General features: G+C 51.9%; 7 protein-coding genes across 7 annotated transcripts; 5 read left to right on the top strand and 2 right to left on the bottom strand.

Annotated features, from left to right (window-relative positions):
- Positions 1 to 1,438: 1,438 nt before the first annotated feature.
- On the top strand, positions 1,439 to 2,223 carry LTS14_007879 (uncharacterized protein; the record flags this gene model as incomplete). Its single annotated transcript, XM_064840568.1, has 3 exons — positions 1,439 to 1,552; positions 1,773 to 2,059; positions 2,097 to 2,223. 3 exons carry the CDS (start codon positions 1,439 to 1,441, stop codon positions 2,221 to 2,223), a joined length of 528 nt encoding a protein of 175 aa, XP_064692018.1.
- Positions 2,224 to 2,905: 682 nt separating this feature from the next.
- Positions 2,906 to 3,979, top strand: LTS14_007878 (uncharacterized protein; the record flags this gene model as incomplete). Its single annotated transcript, XM_064840567.1, has 1 exon — positions 2,906 to 3,979. One exon carries the CDS (start codon positions 2,906 to 2,908, stop codon positions 3,977 to 3,979), a length of 1,074 nt encoding a protein of 357 aa, XP_064692017.1.
- A 658-nt stretch (positions 3,980 to 4,637) lies between these two features.
- Positions 4,638 to 6,164, top strand: LTS14_007877 (uncharacterized protein; the record flags this gene model as incomplete). Its single annotated transcript, XM_064840566.1, has 1 exon — positions 4,638 to 6,164. The coding sequence occupies one exon, from the start codon at positions 4,638 to 4,640 to the stop codon at positions 6,162 to 6,164; it is 1,527 nt and encodes a 508-aa protein (XP_064692016.1).
- A 794-nt stretch (positions 6,165 to 6,958) lies between these two features.
- LTS14_007876 (uncharacterized protein) lies at positions 6,959 to 7,388 on the bottom strand (the record flags this gene model as incomplete). Its single annotated transcript, XM_064840565.1, has 2 exons — positions 6,959 to 7,257; positions 7,343 to 7,388. 2 exons carry the CDS (start codon positions 7,386 to 7,388, stop codon positions 6,959 to 6,961), a joined length of 345 nt encoding a protein of 114 aa, XP_064692015.1.
- Positions 7,389 to 7,761: 373 nt separating this feature from the next.
- Positions 7,762 to 8,931, top strand: LTS14_007875 (uncharacterized protein; the record flags this gene model as incomplete). The annotated part of the gene is made up of 1 exon (XM_064840564.1): positions 7,762 to 8,931. The coding sequence occupies one exon, from the start codon at positions 7,762 to 7,764 to the stop codon at positions 8,929 to 8,931; it is 1,170 nt and encodes a 389-aa protein (XP_064692014.1).
- A 588-nt stretch (positions 8,932 to 9,519) lies between these two features.
- Positions 9,520 to 10,833, bottom strand: LTS14_007874 (uncharacterized protein; the record flags this gene model as incomplete). The annotated part of the gene is made up of 1 exon (XM_064840563.1): positions 9,520 to 10,833. The coding sequence occupies one exon, from the start codon at positions 10,831 to 10,833 to the stop codon at positions 9,520 to 9,522; it is 1,314 nt and encodes a 437-aa protein (XP_064692013.1).
- Positions 10,834 to 11,143: 310 nt separating this feature from the next.
- LTS14_007873 (uncharacterized protein) lies at positions 11,144 to 12,210 on the top strand (the record flags this gene model as incomplete). Its single annotated transcript, XM_064840562.1, has 4 exons — positions 11,144 to 11,193; positions 11,445 to 11,773; positions 11,834 to 12,145; positions 12,197 to 12,210. The coding sequence occupies 4 exons, from the start codon at positions 11,144 to 11,146 to the stop codon at positions 12,208 to 12,210; spliced, it is 705 nt and encodes a 234-aa protein (XP_064692012.1).
- Positions 12,211 to 12,651: the final 441 nt, after the last annotated feature.

Below are 12,651 nucleotides of genomic sequence, written 5' to 3'. Positions count from 1 at the left end.
GCCCGCATAGTCACATCTTTTCCAGCCATCCATGTCCGTCCTTTGGACACGGCTCAGATCGCTAGCAGTCCAGTGCTCGCGGTGAGCACAGGATGTGCCCGCTGGTAGCCTGCCCAACGTCCAGAAATGCCGTGCGCAGTTGGCATGCCCGTAGATCCTCTATCTCTCTTGGTTTTTTCCGTTTTTTGCTTGATCGCTTGTAGCCGTGTACGTCTCTCCCAGACGAAGCAAAGCGCCAACTACGAACGATGATCTCGAGTTTGCTGGTTAATAGACCCGGCTTTCCAGCGCGTGCTTTTCGCCACCCCGTATACTTCAGGCCGCGATGAGCTTCAGGACCCGCGATGATCACTCATGCTTTTCAAGCAGGCCATGCTTCGGATGATGACTTCGTGGTGGTGTGCTTCATGCCCACATAGACTGAGCATGATCCCGAGGCTTATGGTATGTCTGATGATCACTGATCCAGATTCGCGGAGGAGTGATACCTCGTTCCAAGCATGTTGCCGCGATGAGCACCGAGCCCGCGATCATGTCTGCATCTGTTTGGCCAAGCATTGAATTCAATTTTGGTAGAGTCCTTGATGCCTGCCTGCTCCTTCTCAGAATGCTAGTATGGCGGCATGCTCTGGCAGATTTAGTCTGCTGATCGTCGTAGGAAGCATACTATGTGCCAGCGTATAGATAATGTTCGGGAGCAGAGAATTGCATTGCTATGCCAAGAATTCGAGTGCTTTCGGGGACGAATACGCCGCTCGGGGTTGGTGCTGGTCATGTAGCTGAGATGTACGGGCGAGTGTCTTTGATGTGCGAGACTTTGCCATCCTTCCGGTGTTTGATCGCACGACCACGACACGGCATCTTGCACATTGCATTGTTGTACTCTCTGACTGCTCATGCCGCCCGAGGGACTATCATGTCCTCTCGGATCTGGCTGCCTCGCATATCGGCTCCTGGGAGTACTTTCTTTATGTCTTTGTGGTGTGTCCCTGTTTGGCGTCGTCCTCGGCAAATTGGGCCTTTGTTAGTCAACTGATGTTGAAACATCTACCCATAATTGTGCTTCAAGTGGTCGAGACATGCGTTGAAGGGTTTTCTGACATCTCTGTTGACTTGTCGATGGTCTGAAATGCTTTTTTGAGTACGCGACGGCCGTCTTACGCAGAAAGCATGGTGGGAAACTGTATATGTCCGCCGCGTGTGGTATAAAATCGAATAGTACTGTGCTCGACATGAACTGCGAGTGGCTTGCACCGACATACGCCGACAAGTCGCCCTCCTACAATCATGTATGTACCACGACTGACTCGTGCGACACCTCTCCGCTTCGCAACGCCAAGACTTTCCTTTCCACATCAATCAACAATACATTTGGCACGCTACAGCTGCAAATACGTCTTTATACACATCATTACTGGATAGACTACCACTATATACCATGGCGACCACACTGACCAAGCGACAAACGCGTCTGATCGCTATCGCCTTCCCTGACGCTGCGTTGGAGGATGCAGCCAACTCCACATTCATCGTCAGGAACGGCATCGACCGAGTATTCGCTAGACTCGGTATATCAAACATGACAATAGTATAGCCAGCTTATAAGGTTGCGACTGATATGGTAAACAGCCTCACCGCGTTGATGATGGCGAAGTAAGATCTTGACTACGAGCAGAGTCTTGAGAGCAGCACTTACGTTGACCCGAGGTGACAAACTGTAAGTGGACCTTCACATCTGACTCTAGTGCTCACCAGCTAATGTATACACACAGCGCGATCATCTCAACGATGCAGAGTTCGACGACAGGATCCTTCCTCGTACTCTTGAGCGAATCAACGACAACCCAGCCAAGGACAAATCTGGCGCCGGTGCCGTGGTAGCGGGTGGTGTGCTCAGAGCTATTTTTGCTAGGAGGGATATATCGGGCTCCGTACGCGAGCAGTTGAAGTCTTGTAATACTCTGGCTTTCATCGCACTGATCATCAAGGATTACGAGGCGGAGGCTGAAGATCGCAATAAGCGATTCGACCAGGCTGAACGCGAGGGGCAACAGAGGCAGTACGTCCTCTGGGTCAAACAAGGTGGAGCTGGGCAGGCATCTGGAGTCCGGCGTTGATGAAAGAGGGGATAGCGAGGTCAAGGCGCTGAGGAAGGAGGAGAGGAAGAAGGAGGTGCGGGAGGATTTGGAGAAAGAGGAGAGGTCACGGATGATGATGGAATGATGGGAGACTCCAGCTATGATGTTGGTCCTGCTTATGATCCTGAAGGTAGGCAAAGTCGAAACAGCACTGACATCAACTCGATCCTTATCAATGATACAGATCCTTGTTGGCCGTTGGTATAGTCCGGCGCCACCGTCTGATTCGTGCGGACTCGTAGTATGCCCTTGATAGTCGTAGTATTAGGTTGAGGGTGTATACTCCACGTTGAAACTTGCCCAAGAAACTCTCCTGATCCTGTGCTTTGTCCTGACGCCAACTGAATTCACTCTACCTATCATGACCCTCCTCTCTCTAACTGCAAGTCACAAGACCCGCTTGCAAAGGTCACTCCATGAATTCTCTGAAGTTTGGCTTGGTAATTAGACCTCATCGTCCCTGTGTTGTCCTGGCAATGAGCTCGTGATCAACAAGATTTGCCATCCGCTCGACAAGGAAGGCACGAAAGCCAAGTCTGCCCGCTCCACAGTTTCGAGGCCTAGTAAAGGTAGAACATCGACCACAGATATTCAGGCATCTCTAATGTTCTCTTGCATCTGGGAGCTGGCTACGAGCACAACGAGAAGGTGGTTGCGGGCACCTGTGGTCTCAAGACGCAATTGCCGACAGTGAGCAGGCGTCCAAATTTCGAACGCTGACGGGTTGGGGCAGAGGAATCGATTCAACGGTTGAGCGCACAATGAAAATGCCTTACAGCACTGCATCAAGCTCAGTCGACGACAATATGGTGGCCGGTAGTAGCGATGTCAATGTAGTCGGTCCGACAATGAGACTTACTTCTGCAGATGATGCTGGAGACGCCGGCAGCGAGGATGGCGAAGCTGCACGTAGTCTCGACGCACTTGTGGACAACGGCACGACTTCAGATCCTGGACGCGACGACAATTCCATCGGCTACCGGATTGAGACAGCTCTGTCTGATGTCCTCATCGGAAAGGAGGATCTCATCAGTGATGGCTTCAAGGTGCAATTTGCTATGGCTCTTATTGTCCAGTCGATCAGCAAGCTCCAACAGCACTCGATCCTAGACAAAGATGCCTTTGTCGTCGACTTTCTCTTCCGTTGCGATCCATCACACAAAGAAGATCACGAGGACATCATGTACCTAACTGCTATCACGCTTCTCGATCTTGTCGGAGCCTCCAGCACAAAGCGTGAAGGGTCGGAGCAGTTTGAGGGTGGCGAACATTTCGAGGACCTGGTCAACCAGATCCGCATTGGATCTGAATGTGTGGACGAGATTGTTGAGCAAGCTCTTGAGAAAGAGGACGCGCGTGGTCGCGAGCGACTCTGCGTCCAGGTTGAAGCCTGGCAGGTGGCGATCCGGGATCAGTACAGGCAGCTTCTAGTTTTACGCTCACCGTACTTCAAGGAGGACAAGGTAAAGCTGAATCAGGAGAAGAAAACAGAAACGGAGTTCAGATTTCGACACTATGTTCCAGCACCCAAGCACCCATGCAAGGACGACAAAAAGGCAGGATTCAAAAGTGAGGCTACAGTCGAGACTTCCAGCGACGACGCCTCAATCTCTGGTAAGGTAGGCGACGCAGCAGTAGGGAGTACCCTTGAGAAGCCTTCCAATGCAGTGCCGATGACGACACCAATCCTTAAGCTGAAGAGGAAGATGTGGCAGTCTCGAGATACTCGAGCTGCTCATGGAGGTGACGCAGCAGATAGTGGTGCACCGCGCGGGAAGCAAGGTCTGATCTATGTCTTTCACAGACCGTCTAGGGACGGCGAGATCAGAATCGAGCGATGAGATTTAGTGCTTTGTGTCGAAAAAGAGGCTGAAGGGCGTTAAATAGATGGCTTGTGGAAAATATAAGCCATCACTTCGAGAGAGACTTGAAGGCAGGGATCGTTCAAGATGGTCGTCGACAACGTGCGAGGTCATACATCGAGTGAAACATATGGCGATAGAGGCTACAATTACAGACAGCATTACCAACGACTACTCAAGGTGATGTGCTGCAGGTGCGGCTGCGTTGCTATCGAGCAAAGGGGCAGGCTGAACAGAGAAGTCAATGCGTTGTTGTCATCGTCATCGTCTTGGTCTTCTCGACAGTGACAGTGCACTAGCCATCAAATTTTGGTGGTTTGCTTGCTCTGATACAAGAGCAACTGAGACACAATACCCTGATAGTGACTCGTACTAGTCATGTACGTCTAGAAATCTTCAAAGAGTTACTTGATCTCGTTTGTGAATGTCTCGCTTGAAACATGCATGTCTGTCAGAAACGCGCTAGTACATCGTTCCTGCTTTTCTGAGATAGACTTTATTAGCTCGTCTCCGCATCCACTTTGAACCATACGCTCCATTGCCCACACGAAAACAGAACATCAATCAAATGCTTCTATATCCAACGTACATATAAATTCCCCACATCCACAACAACATCACTATCCGATCATCATACATGGCGGAGTTCGACACAGGCACAGATATCGTGTATCGATACCAAATGGCGCGCTACCAAGAAGTCGAGTCGCGTCGTGAGACCACAGAGACTACAGCTGCAGCCACCACTGATCGCCACGGTATGCAAGACTCTGCGCCTGTCGCATCCGAGACTGCTGCTGTTGTTAGACCGCAGGAGAATGTGGCCGCAGTCGTAGATGCTGCACAGACTGTGAGAGAAGATTCAGACGCTGGGAATGATGATACCGTTGCAGGGGACGCGGAGGAAGATGTAGACGACCCCGACACCATCTTGTCGGTGGATTTGAGTGCATCGAATATTGCGGAAGAACGCCGTACACTTACGTCTGAGGCTCACGACGGCGACGACCCTGAGGAGGTAGCATTCGATATTGCCGAACGTCTCTACGACATCTTGAGGCATCCCATGATGCCATCAAGCGAGGAAGCCAACATCGTCGCACGGCGCGTCATGCGGCAGACTTTAAAGCGTATCTCGGTTCGTCTCATCGAGTACATCAACAAGGCCAATCCACCGCGCAAGACAGGGCTTGTCAAGTCCACACGGGCAGCAATCAATCAGGAGGGTGACGACGACGAGTACCAGGAGTACACATGCTTCGACGAGCTCCGCACAATCATCGGCGAGACTGTCATCGAGACCTTCTGGTACGAGTGCAACTTCGGTGAGGACAGTGAGAGCGGTTTTTCTCGTCACTACGTCACCGACGAGACCAAGACAGAGCTCGCTATGATGGACAAAGGTCTCAAGACTGTCATTCTGGAGATGACTCGGCAGATTAGCGAAATCCAGCGTGTGCCAAAACCGACTTCTGGCGGCGCCCAGCTGACAGAGGACAGTCAAATCGGCAGCAGAAGATCCTTCAAGGACAGGAGCTCGATCGAAGGTGATAGTTCCGCCAAGGAGAGAAAGTCAACTGGTCTGAAGAGCTCAGGTGACAAGTGGGAGCCGACGGAGGAGCTGATGTGCTGGGAGCTTTTCTGGGACACGAATGGAAAGGCAACGAATCGTAAGAGAGCTGTCACGGTTCCCATGCGCGAGATCGCCTTCAATGGCTGGTCTGCCAAGAACACGAAGAAGCGGACCATCAGGCAATGGTGCGCGATGGAACAGCATATGAATCAGCTCATCAAGAAGGACAAGAAGACGCACCAGGAAATGAGAGACGTTGTGGGCGAAGCTATAGCGGACGACATTTCCGAAACAGCAAAAGCTCTGATCGACAGTCTTGATGTAGCTACATCAGCAGATAAGGCTGGTAAAAGCAGCGATAGTGGCATCGACATGAATCAGATCGATTTGAGGATCCACAGCACCAGTCCAGTCTCGACAAAGCGCAAGCGACGTACAGCCGAGGAGAACGATGCTGCTGCTGATGACGAAGCCCAAGGTGATGCTGAGAAGGAAGAAGATATGCCAGAGCCGGCGGCGAAGCGTACCAAGGCTGACATTCTCGTGGAGCACGGCAAACGAAGCCATGATACGGCAGGTTGGCAGACTTGAGGCGAGCGGCAGATTCGAGTCTAGCACCCGGCTCGCTGAGAGTGTTGGCCACATCGAGCTTGTCTCCATCAGCATCTGGGTATCATGTCATGATGCTGTGCGGCCCGAAACCAATCTGTCTAGAACGAGTCATAGCGTCATCAACATCATGGTAATCAACTGTCTAGGGTAGCGTCGAGCTTACGCTTAGGGCGCGCAGCTTGTGGTATCAACATAAGAAGACTTCGTACTGTGGGATCAACTTCATCTTGTCAGTGTCATAATGCTGTGTGTACGTGTGATTGTTGTTGGAGCAAGATGTGCGTTAGCCGGTTTCATTCATCCTAGCTTGTCCTTGATGCCCCTGAAAACTACAAAAAGCAGGGGCATCACAGTCACTGACCGTTATTCCGCGATGGGCTCGCTTGCCAACAGTCATGCCGAACAATGTATCAGTGGGTGCCGCGAAGGAAACATGTGTCATCTAGTTGGCGTTCTAGATCCTGATGTCGCTCATGTGTCTAGCAGGTAGTATAACCGAGGACAACAACCGAGAGGCAGTCTATAGTGACCTAATCGTGGACGATCGATCGAACGATTGAAAAGGTCGCTGCATTCTTCGTCTTGACATCAATGTCTCTCCCGACTGGTCATTGGAGAACTATTGTTACCGAGAGCCCCAAAGAAAGCGGTGGACTTTTCATAGCAGTCTCATCCAATGCTCAAGCCTCATCGCTCATAGTGTCGCTCGTTTCCATATAGCTAGCCCTTGACCAGACACCTTTGCAGCTCGGAACCTCGACAATTCTTGAGCCTCACCCCCTGCTACCGCCTGCGGTCCCCGCCTCCTTGTCCTTCCTTCCCTCACCGTCCTGCCTCGGCTTGGGACCGCGCTTGTACCGACCGTCGCCGATGTGGTGAAATTTCTGATCCATGTGAGCGAGGATATATGGCATGTCGTAAACGATATCCTTGTCCTCAGACCCTCCACTTTCAGGCTTCTCGTTGTCGGATTCTGCGGCTATAATCGCTTGCAAGAGAAGTTCGCCATCGGCAAGCTCTTGAGCAGTAAACTCGGCTGGGTCTTCCGCTGTCGTCGAGATAGCCTGGGACGCTGTGTCGCTCGTAGAGACCTGTGTGTTCTGCTGAGGCGCGGTTAGCGATGTCGCAAAAATCGGGTTATACATCACCAGACTCACTTTTGCCGTTTTTGCAGCCTTGTTCCTTGACTTTTTTGCCTGCCATAACGATCTGAAGTGCTGGGTCGGATTCAAAGTGAGGTCAAGATGGTTGTATGTCTCGTTGTTGTGCTTATGTAACCTCGAGCGTTTCAAGAATGTCGTGCCTACTCTTGTCGGATCCCGCTTTAGTCCGAGCTTACGCTAGTGGCTGAGTCTGTTGTTCAGTGTTCGGTGGTCATCTGCCGAAAGTGACACGCAAGACTGGTGCGAGACACAGTACTCGCTGCTTGAGGCAGGCAGTCGACAGGTGGAGACATCCTTAATCGTCGATCGAGCAGTCGAGCTCCAGTGACCAAAATTGAAACCCTACCACGACGTCAACTGAAGCACGAAACTGAGAGTCTCTACGTCGATCCGCGTTCACCCCTTACGATAACATGGCTACCTTTGCTCACACCATCGCCGCACGTTTCAGGAATGTCACGCGAACGGTACACACCGCGATCGAGCGCGCCATCCGTGACGGACTCCCTTCGCAACCTCCTCCGGTGCGAGGCAAGCCACACCATGAAGGCATGAGCGCTGCATTGCAACTCCACTCCCTCCGATCGCGTACTGACCTGCAGACACGAAGGGTGAATTTTGACGAGGAAAACGTTAAGAAGCTGCTTCTGGAGATCGGAGAGGAAGGTCATGGATTGGAAGAGCGGATCAAGCTGGCGTTGTCGAAGACAGGACGTGGACCATTGTCGAAGAACATGAAGAGCACGAGTGGGAAGGACTTGGCCGAGTACGTTGATCTTTTGGTCACATCGCTCTATCTTGGCGAATGGGATCGCAAGGAGTCCAACGTCTCGTTTGACGAATGGGTGAACGATCCACTGTGCCCAGCGGTATCGGGTTGGAAGCCTCTCCCATATCAGTTGCAAGGCGTCGACGATCAGGATTCGACTAAGAACGGCGATGGAGGCCAGCCGGTGCAGGCTTCGAGACGTAAGCCGGGGACTGGGATTGGTAGCAATCTGCGCAGCAGGCTCGTGCCTCGTACGAGACCACCTGTTCGGCCCCCAACGGTGGTGAACGCTGGGGTCGGTCAGATAGCCAGCACTTTTACGGCAACCAGTACAGCTACAGCAAGCCCATCGAATAGCAAAACCAAGCGGAAAGCGGATGAGATTGATGATGAACACAATGGAGGAGATCTGCTCGTGGCAAAGCGCCAGGCTGTTGGTCCTGCAGCCGCCGCTAAGGAACCGGCAGCAAAGGCCTCGAGCGCGCCCCTCAAAGCACCAGCCTTTATGTCCGCCGGAGGACCGAAGGTCGATGCAGCCATAATTTCTCAGGTAGCGAGCCCGATCGATCACGCAAATGTCTCCGGCGACTCTGGTCATACCTCAGCTGTCGATCGCGAGAAGACCTTGGCTCCCGCCGCGCCCAAGACTCTCACCACAGAGCGTGTTGGCACTAGCATTCACTCCAGTCACACTCTAGAGGCCGCCGGTCGTTGGGGTGGGGAGTCCCTTCTAGCGCCACCCTACAGTCCGCTCACTGAGCCGGGCAGTAAGACGCCCGATTTCACGTCTCTGCTGTTCGTGGATTATCGTTGACCGTGATATCGAGATCAGAGTGGTTACTGGCCACTGCCTGATGGAGGAAGGGAGCACGAATGCTGAGGATTGAGGCACATAAGCACCAGATGCGATGTGTCAAACAATCTTTCATCGCCTCTGAGTGACGGGGACCAGTGCGCTGCGGCGAGACTGGTCGAGAACACCAGGAGGTACTGCTCAGGGAGGGGCATTGCTGTATTGGTTTGATGAAGATACTGCTTTTGATGCATTTTTCGTCATGAAAATGAAACGGTCTGCTGTTGAGCTCCGAATGGCGAAATACAGGTGGACCCTGTTCCTGTTCCGAGTATCATACAACGCCGCTGACCAGCAACGTGCCGTACGAGTCCTCGTGTCTCGATAAAGTTAGAGCAGTAATTGTCCACTATAGTGTCATCAACACAATGGTCCTTTGTTTGATTATCTAGACTCGATGACGCGCCTCCGCCGGAAACAGCTTTGCACAGACCGCTTTCTTCGAGCTTTACTCGCCATTCATTCGCTATCTTATCTTTCCCACCACAATACTCCTCTACTTTGCTCTGAACAATTGCTATCTCCAACCCACGGGTGTGACAGACAGAATCAAGCAATGAAGTCATCTTCGGTTAGCTCAAGTTCGCCGAGGCCATCGCGCCGCATCATCTCATCAATATCGCCCAAAGCATCATGATCTCCGCCGCTTGAATCGTGGTCGCCCCCATTCTCCAGTGTGTCTTGATCATCGTCAATTTTCTTAGAAGAATTGATAGCGAGCCATCCACTTTCTTTGACTTTCGGCTTCACCTCCTCCTCGCCGCTACTCGACTCGACCTCAGAACTTTCAGCCGCATGCATTCGCTGGTATTCTGCAGCCCAATCGATATCGATTGCCGGATTCTGCGGGTTGCTCTGTTCATCTAGACGTGCAAGCTGGCTGTGCACGTACTTGATGGCATGATTTTGACGGACACTGTCCCTGGTTCGGTTCCCTCGCTGGATCACCTTACCACCTAAGAGACCAGGGCGCTTGCGGAAATGCTCGTTGAGTGTGTCGGTGAGCTGACCCCATGATGTTGAACGGAACACGATCAGCAAAGTTATGGCGAACTCGAGCTCGTCTTCGAGCCAGGGTACAGCCGTAGCATGGGTCGAATTGCCTTTGCCAGTGTCTTTCGACGGAGTGTTAGATGTCTTGCTTTCTTTTGTATCCTCCACCATGACGATCTTGGGCGGAGACGGGGAAATGGCTACCGGCTGCGGAGTACTGCTTGAAGTAACTCCGTCCTTGGGCAGCTTTCTAAGTCGTATCGTCGTAGGTGCCCTGAACGTCGGATAGGCTGGCAGGTATCCCGGATCTCCTAGCTGATGGAGCTTGACTGACTTGGAAATCGAGGCATTTTCGTCAAATAAAGTCGGCGTCAGCTTCACGGCTTGCATCCGTTGCTGAGACTCATCGACCTCGACGATCTCAGGGGTCGCGTGATGTAAGATAAGGTACATCCTGCAGGCTGCTATGATGATGTCTTCCACGACGAGTTTTGGGACAACAAGCCCATTCTCAGCCTTCAGCGGACCCGTCAAGCAAGCGAGTAAGTCGTTCCCATCCTGCACCACGTGCCAAGTGATCCGGTTGGAAGCACAGACGGCAGTGTAGCTCAAGCTCAGCTTATCAGTTGGACAGCCATTCTCTGGTAGCAGTGTACGCCAGGACTTCACCAGCGAACGTAGAAGCTCAAGGGCACTCTCTCTCTTAAGTGGACTGATATGTGCGCCGGCGGAAGAGATGCGCACATCGAGAACTTTACGGATGGATGCCTCGACTTTTGCCGGTACTCCAGCTGTCTTGACGTCCGCCCTGGATAATGCACTATTCAGCGAGGCGAGAAAGAGATCATCGAAGACATGGATCGCAGCCATGTTTGTCGATATATGTTCGTCCTGGTGTAAGTTGATGCCGGTAATTACCCCTTGGCACTTGTTGGCTGTGCAATTCTGATATCACTTTGACTGTGGCAGGTCGTCAGAGAAGTAGGAAAGCGTGCTTCACCTCTTCGTCGAATATTAACGGCGCTGTGTTTGGTCGAAGAACAAGTTACGGTGTTGTAAATCGATCCATTCACCTCGCAAAACATGTAAGACGTGAAATCGACGACCATCCCCGGGCCGTAAGAGCTCACAGAACACGACAATAGCCTCGACTCGACGTGCGCATCCTCAACATTCATCGATGGCGTTTAGCCTGACCCGTACTAGCGCAGACACGAACACGGGCTTCGAGTGAGTATAAAGACTTTCAATATATTTGCAGTAGTGCAAAGATCAAGCACAACGAGAAAACAATCCCTCCACTCCATCAAAGTGTCCAGCCCCGGACCACAAAGCATATCCTCCAAGAACAACCGTACGCAGCAAACCTTGGGAATAGATTCTCAGTCTTCATTATTGTAAGCTTCATCTAGTATCTTCAAAGACATCATCATATCACTAATTATGTATATACTGCAGTAGATCTTCGCCCACATTCTAAGATGTCTCAAGCAACCTTCGCACCACGATGGAAAGCACTCGTTGGCATCCTCACCAACACAAGGCTCTGCTTCAAGGGGCCGCACGCTTATCCACAGCATCGACAACGTCGCGAGTACACCTAGCCCACCCGTCGCCGGTGGCCTCGACCCTCAGTGGGCAGGCTTGGCGTGGACTCCACCTCCACAGTCCGGCTTCCAAGCCCAACTCCAACAAAAGGCCGATATCATCGTACTGCTTGCCAAGGGCAAAGATACATCTATCAATTGCGCTCGAAGTATCTTCAAGCATATCACCGATATCACAATCGACAGGATCATCGATGACCCAAGTATAGTTACCTCGCTCGCGGCTCAAGCTGCGCTCCAGCACTTGTACTAACGCGCTCAAGGCAAGAAACCTCTTCGCGGTCGGATGTATGAGTACATCGTCCAGATCGTCGAGGAGACGCAGGGAAGCTCCTATGCCTTGCTGAATAAGCACCGCAACGACTTTGAGGCTGTGTCTTTGAATATACAAGATGAGATTGGCCCTGGTGCGTTTGAGTCTGCCTATCGCCCGGGGACTAGCTTCAACGACGCTATCATTGGCTTCCCTCCCCCAAGCGTGGTTGCTACTAGCCGCGCTAACGAAGAGCTCAACATGAGTGTCAACGAGGAGATGACGGCTCAGATCGAGGTCTGGGAGGCCATGGCTCGCCAAAGTAAGTGCATGTACCGTGTCATTGCTGCTATCACCCAGGCTGACATTTCAGTATGCGAAGGCTAGTGACTTGACCGATTTGACACTCTTTTGATATCCATCTACGAGAATGCTACTATGGCATTGATTGGCTACTGCGAGCGCCTGAAATTTTCATACTGGCGGCATTGTGAAGTGATACAGTTAATCACACGAGCCTAGCAAACAGTAGTAGGAAGCTGCCAAAAAGTGGATATATCAATCGTAGCATGATCTTAATCTTCCCCGTAGATCGCGTTGATATTATTGAGTTGAGAGACGATAGTGGAGGCGTTGATGCCCGAATGACCTTGTAGGCTTGTGCGATTGTTGTGCTGAGACGGCTGATTCTGTTGCGGAAAGAACGTTTGCGACGTAGATTGTGAAATCAACACAAATGCCCCATTCTGGCATCAAGCTAGGCACCAAGTCCGGCACGAGATGATCTAGATCTGGCACCTGCTGAGATCTGAGGGTGCGCACTGCATG

Source organism: Recurvomyces mirabilis, assembly GCF_035927965.1.
Source record: "Recurvomyces mirabilis strain CCFEE 5264 chromosome Unknown scaffold_22, whole genome shotgun sequence".
Taxonomy (NCBI): Eukaryota; Fungi; Ascomycota; class Dothideomycetes; order Mycosphaerellales; family Teratosphaeriaceae; genus Recurvomyces; species Recurvomyces mirabilis.
This window is presented reverse-complemented; position numbering and strand designations above follow the sequence as displayed.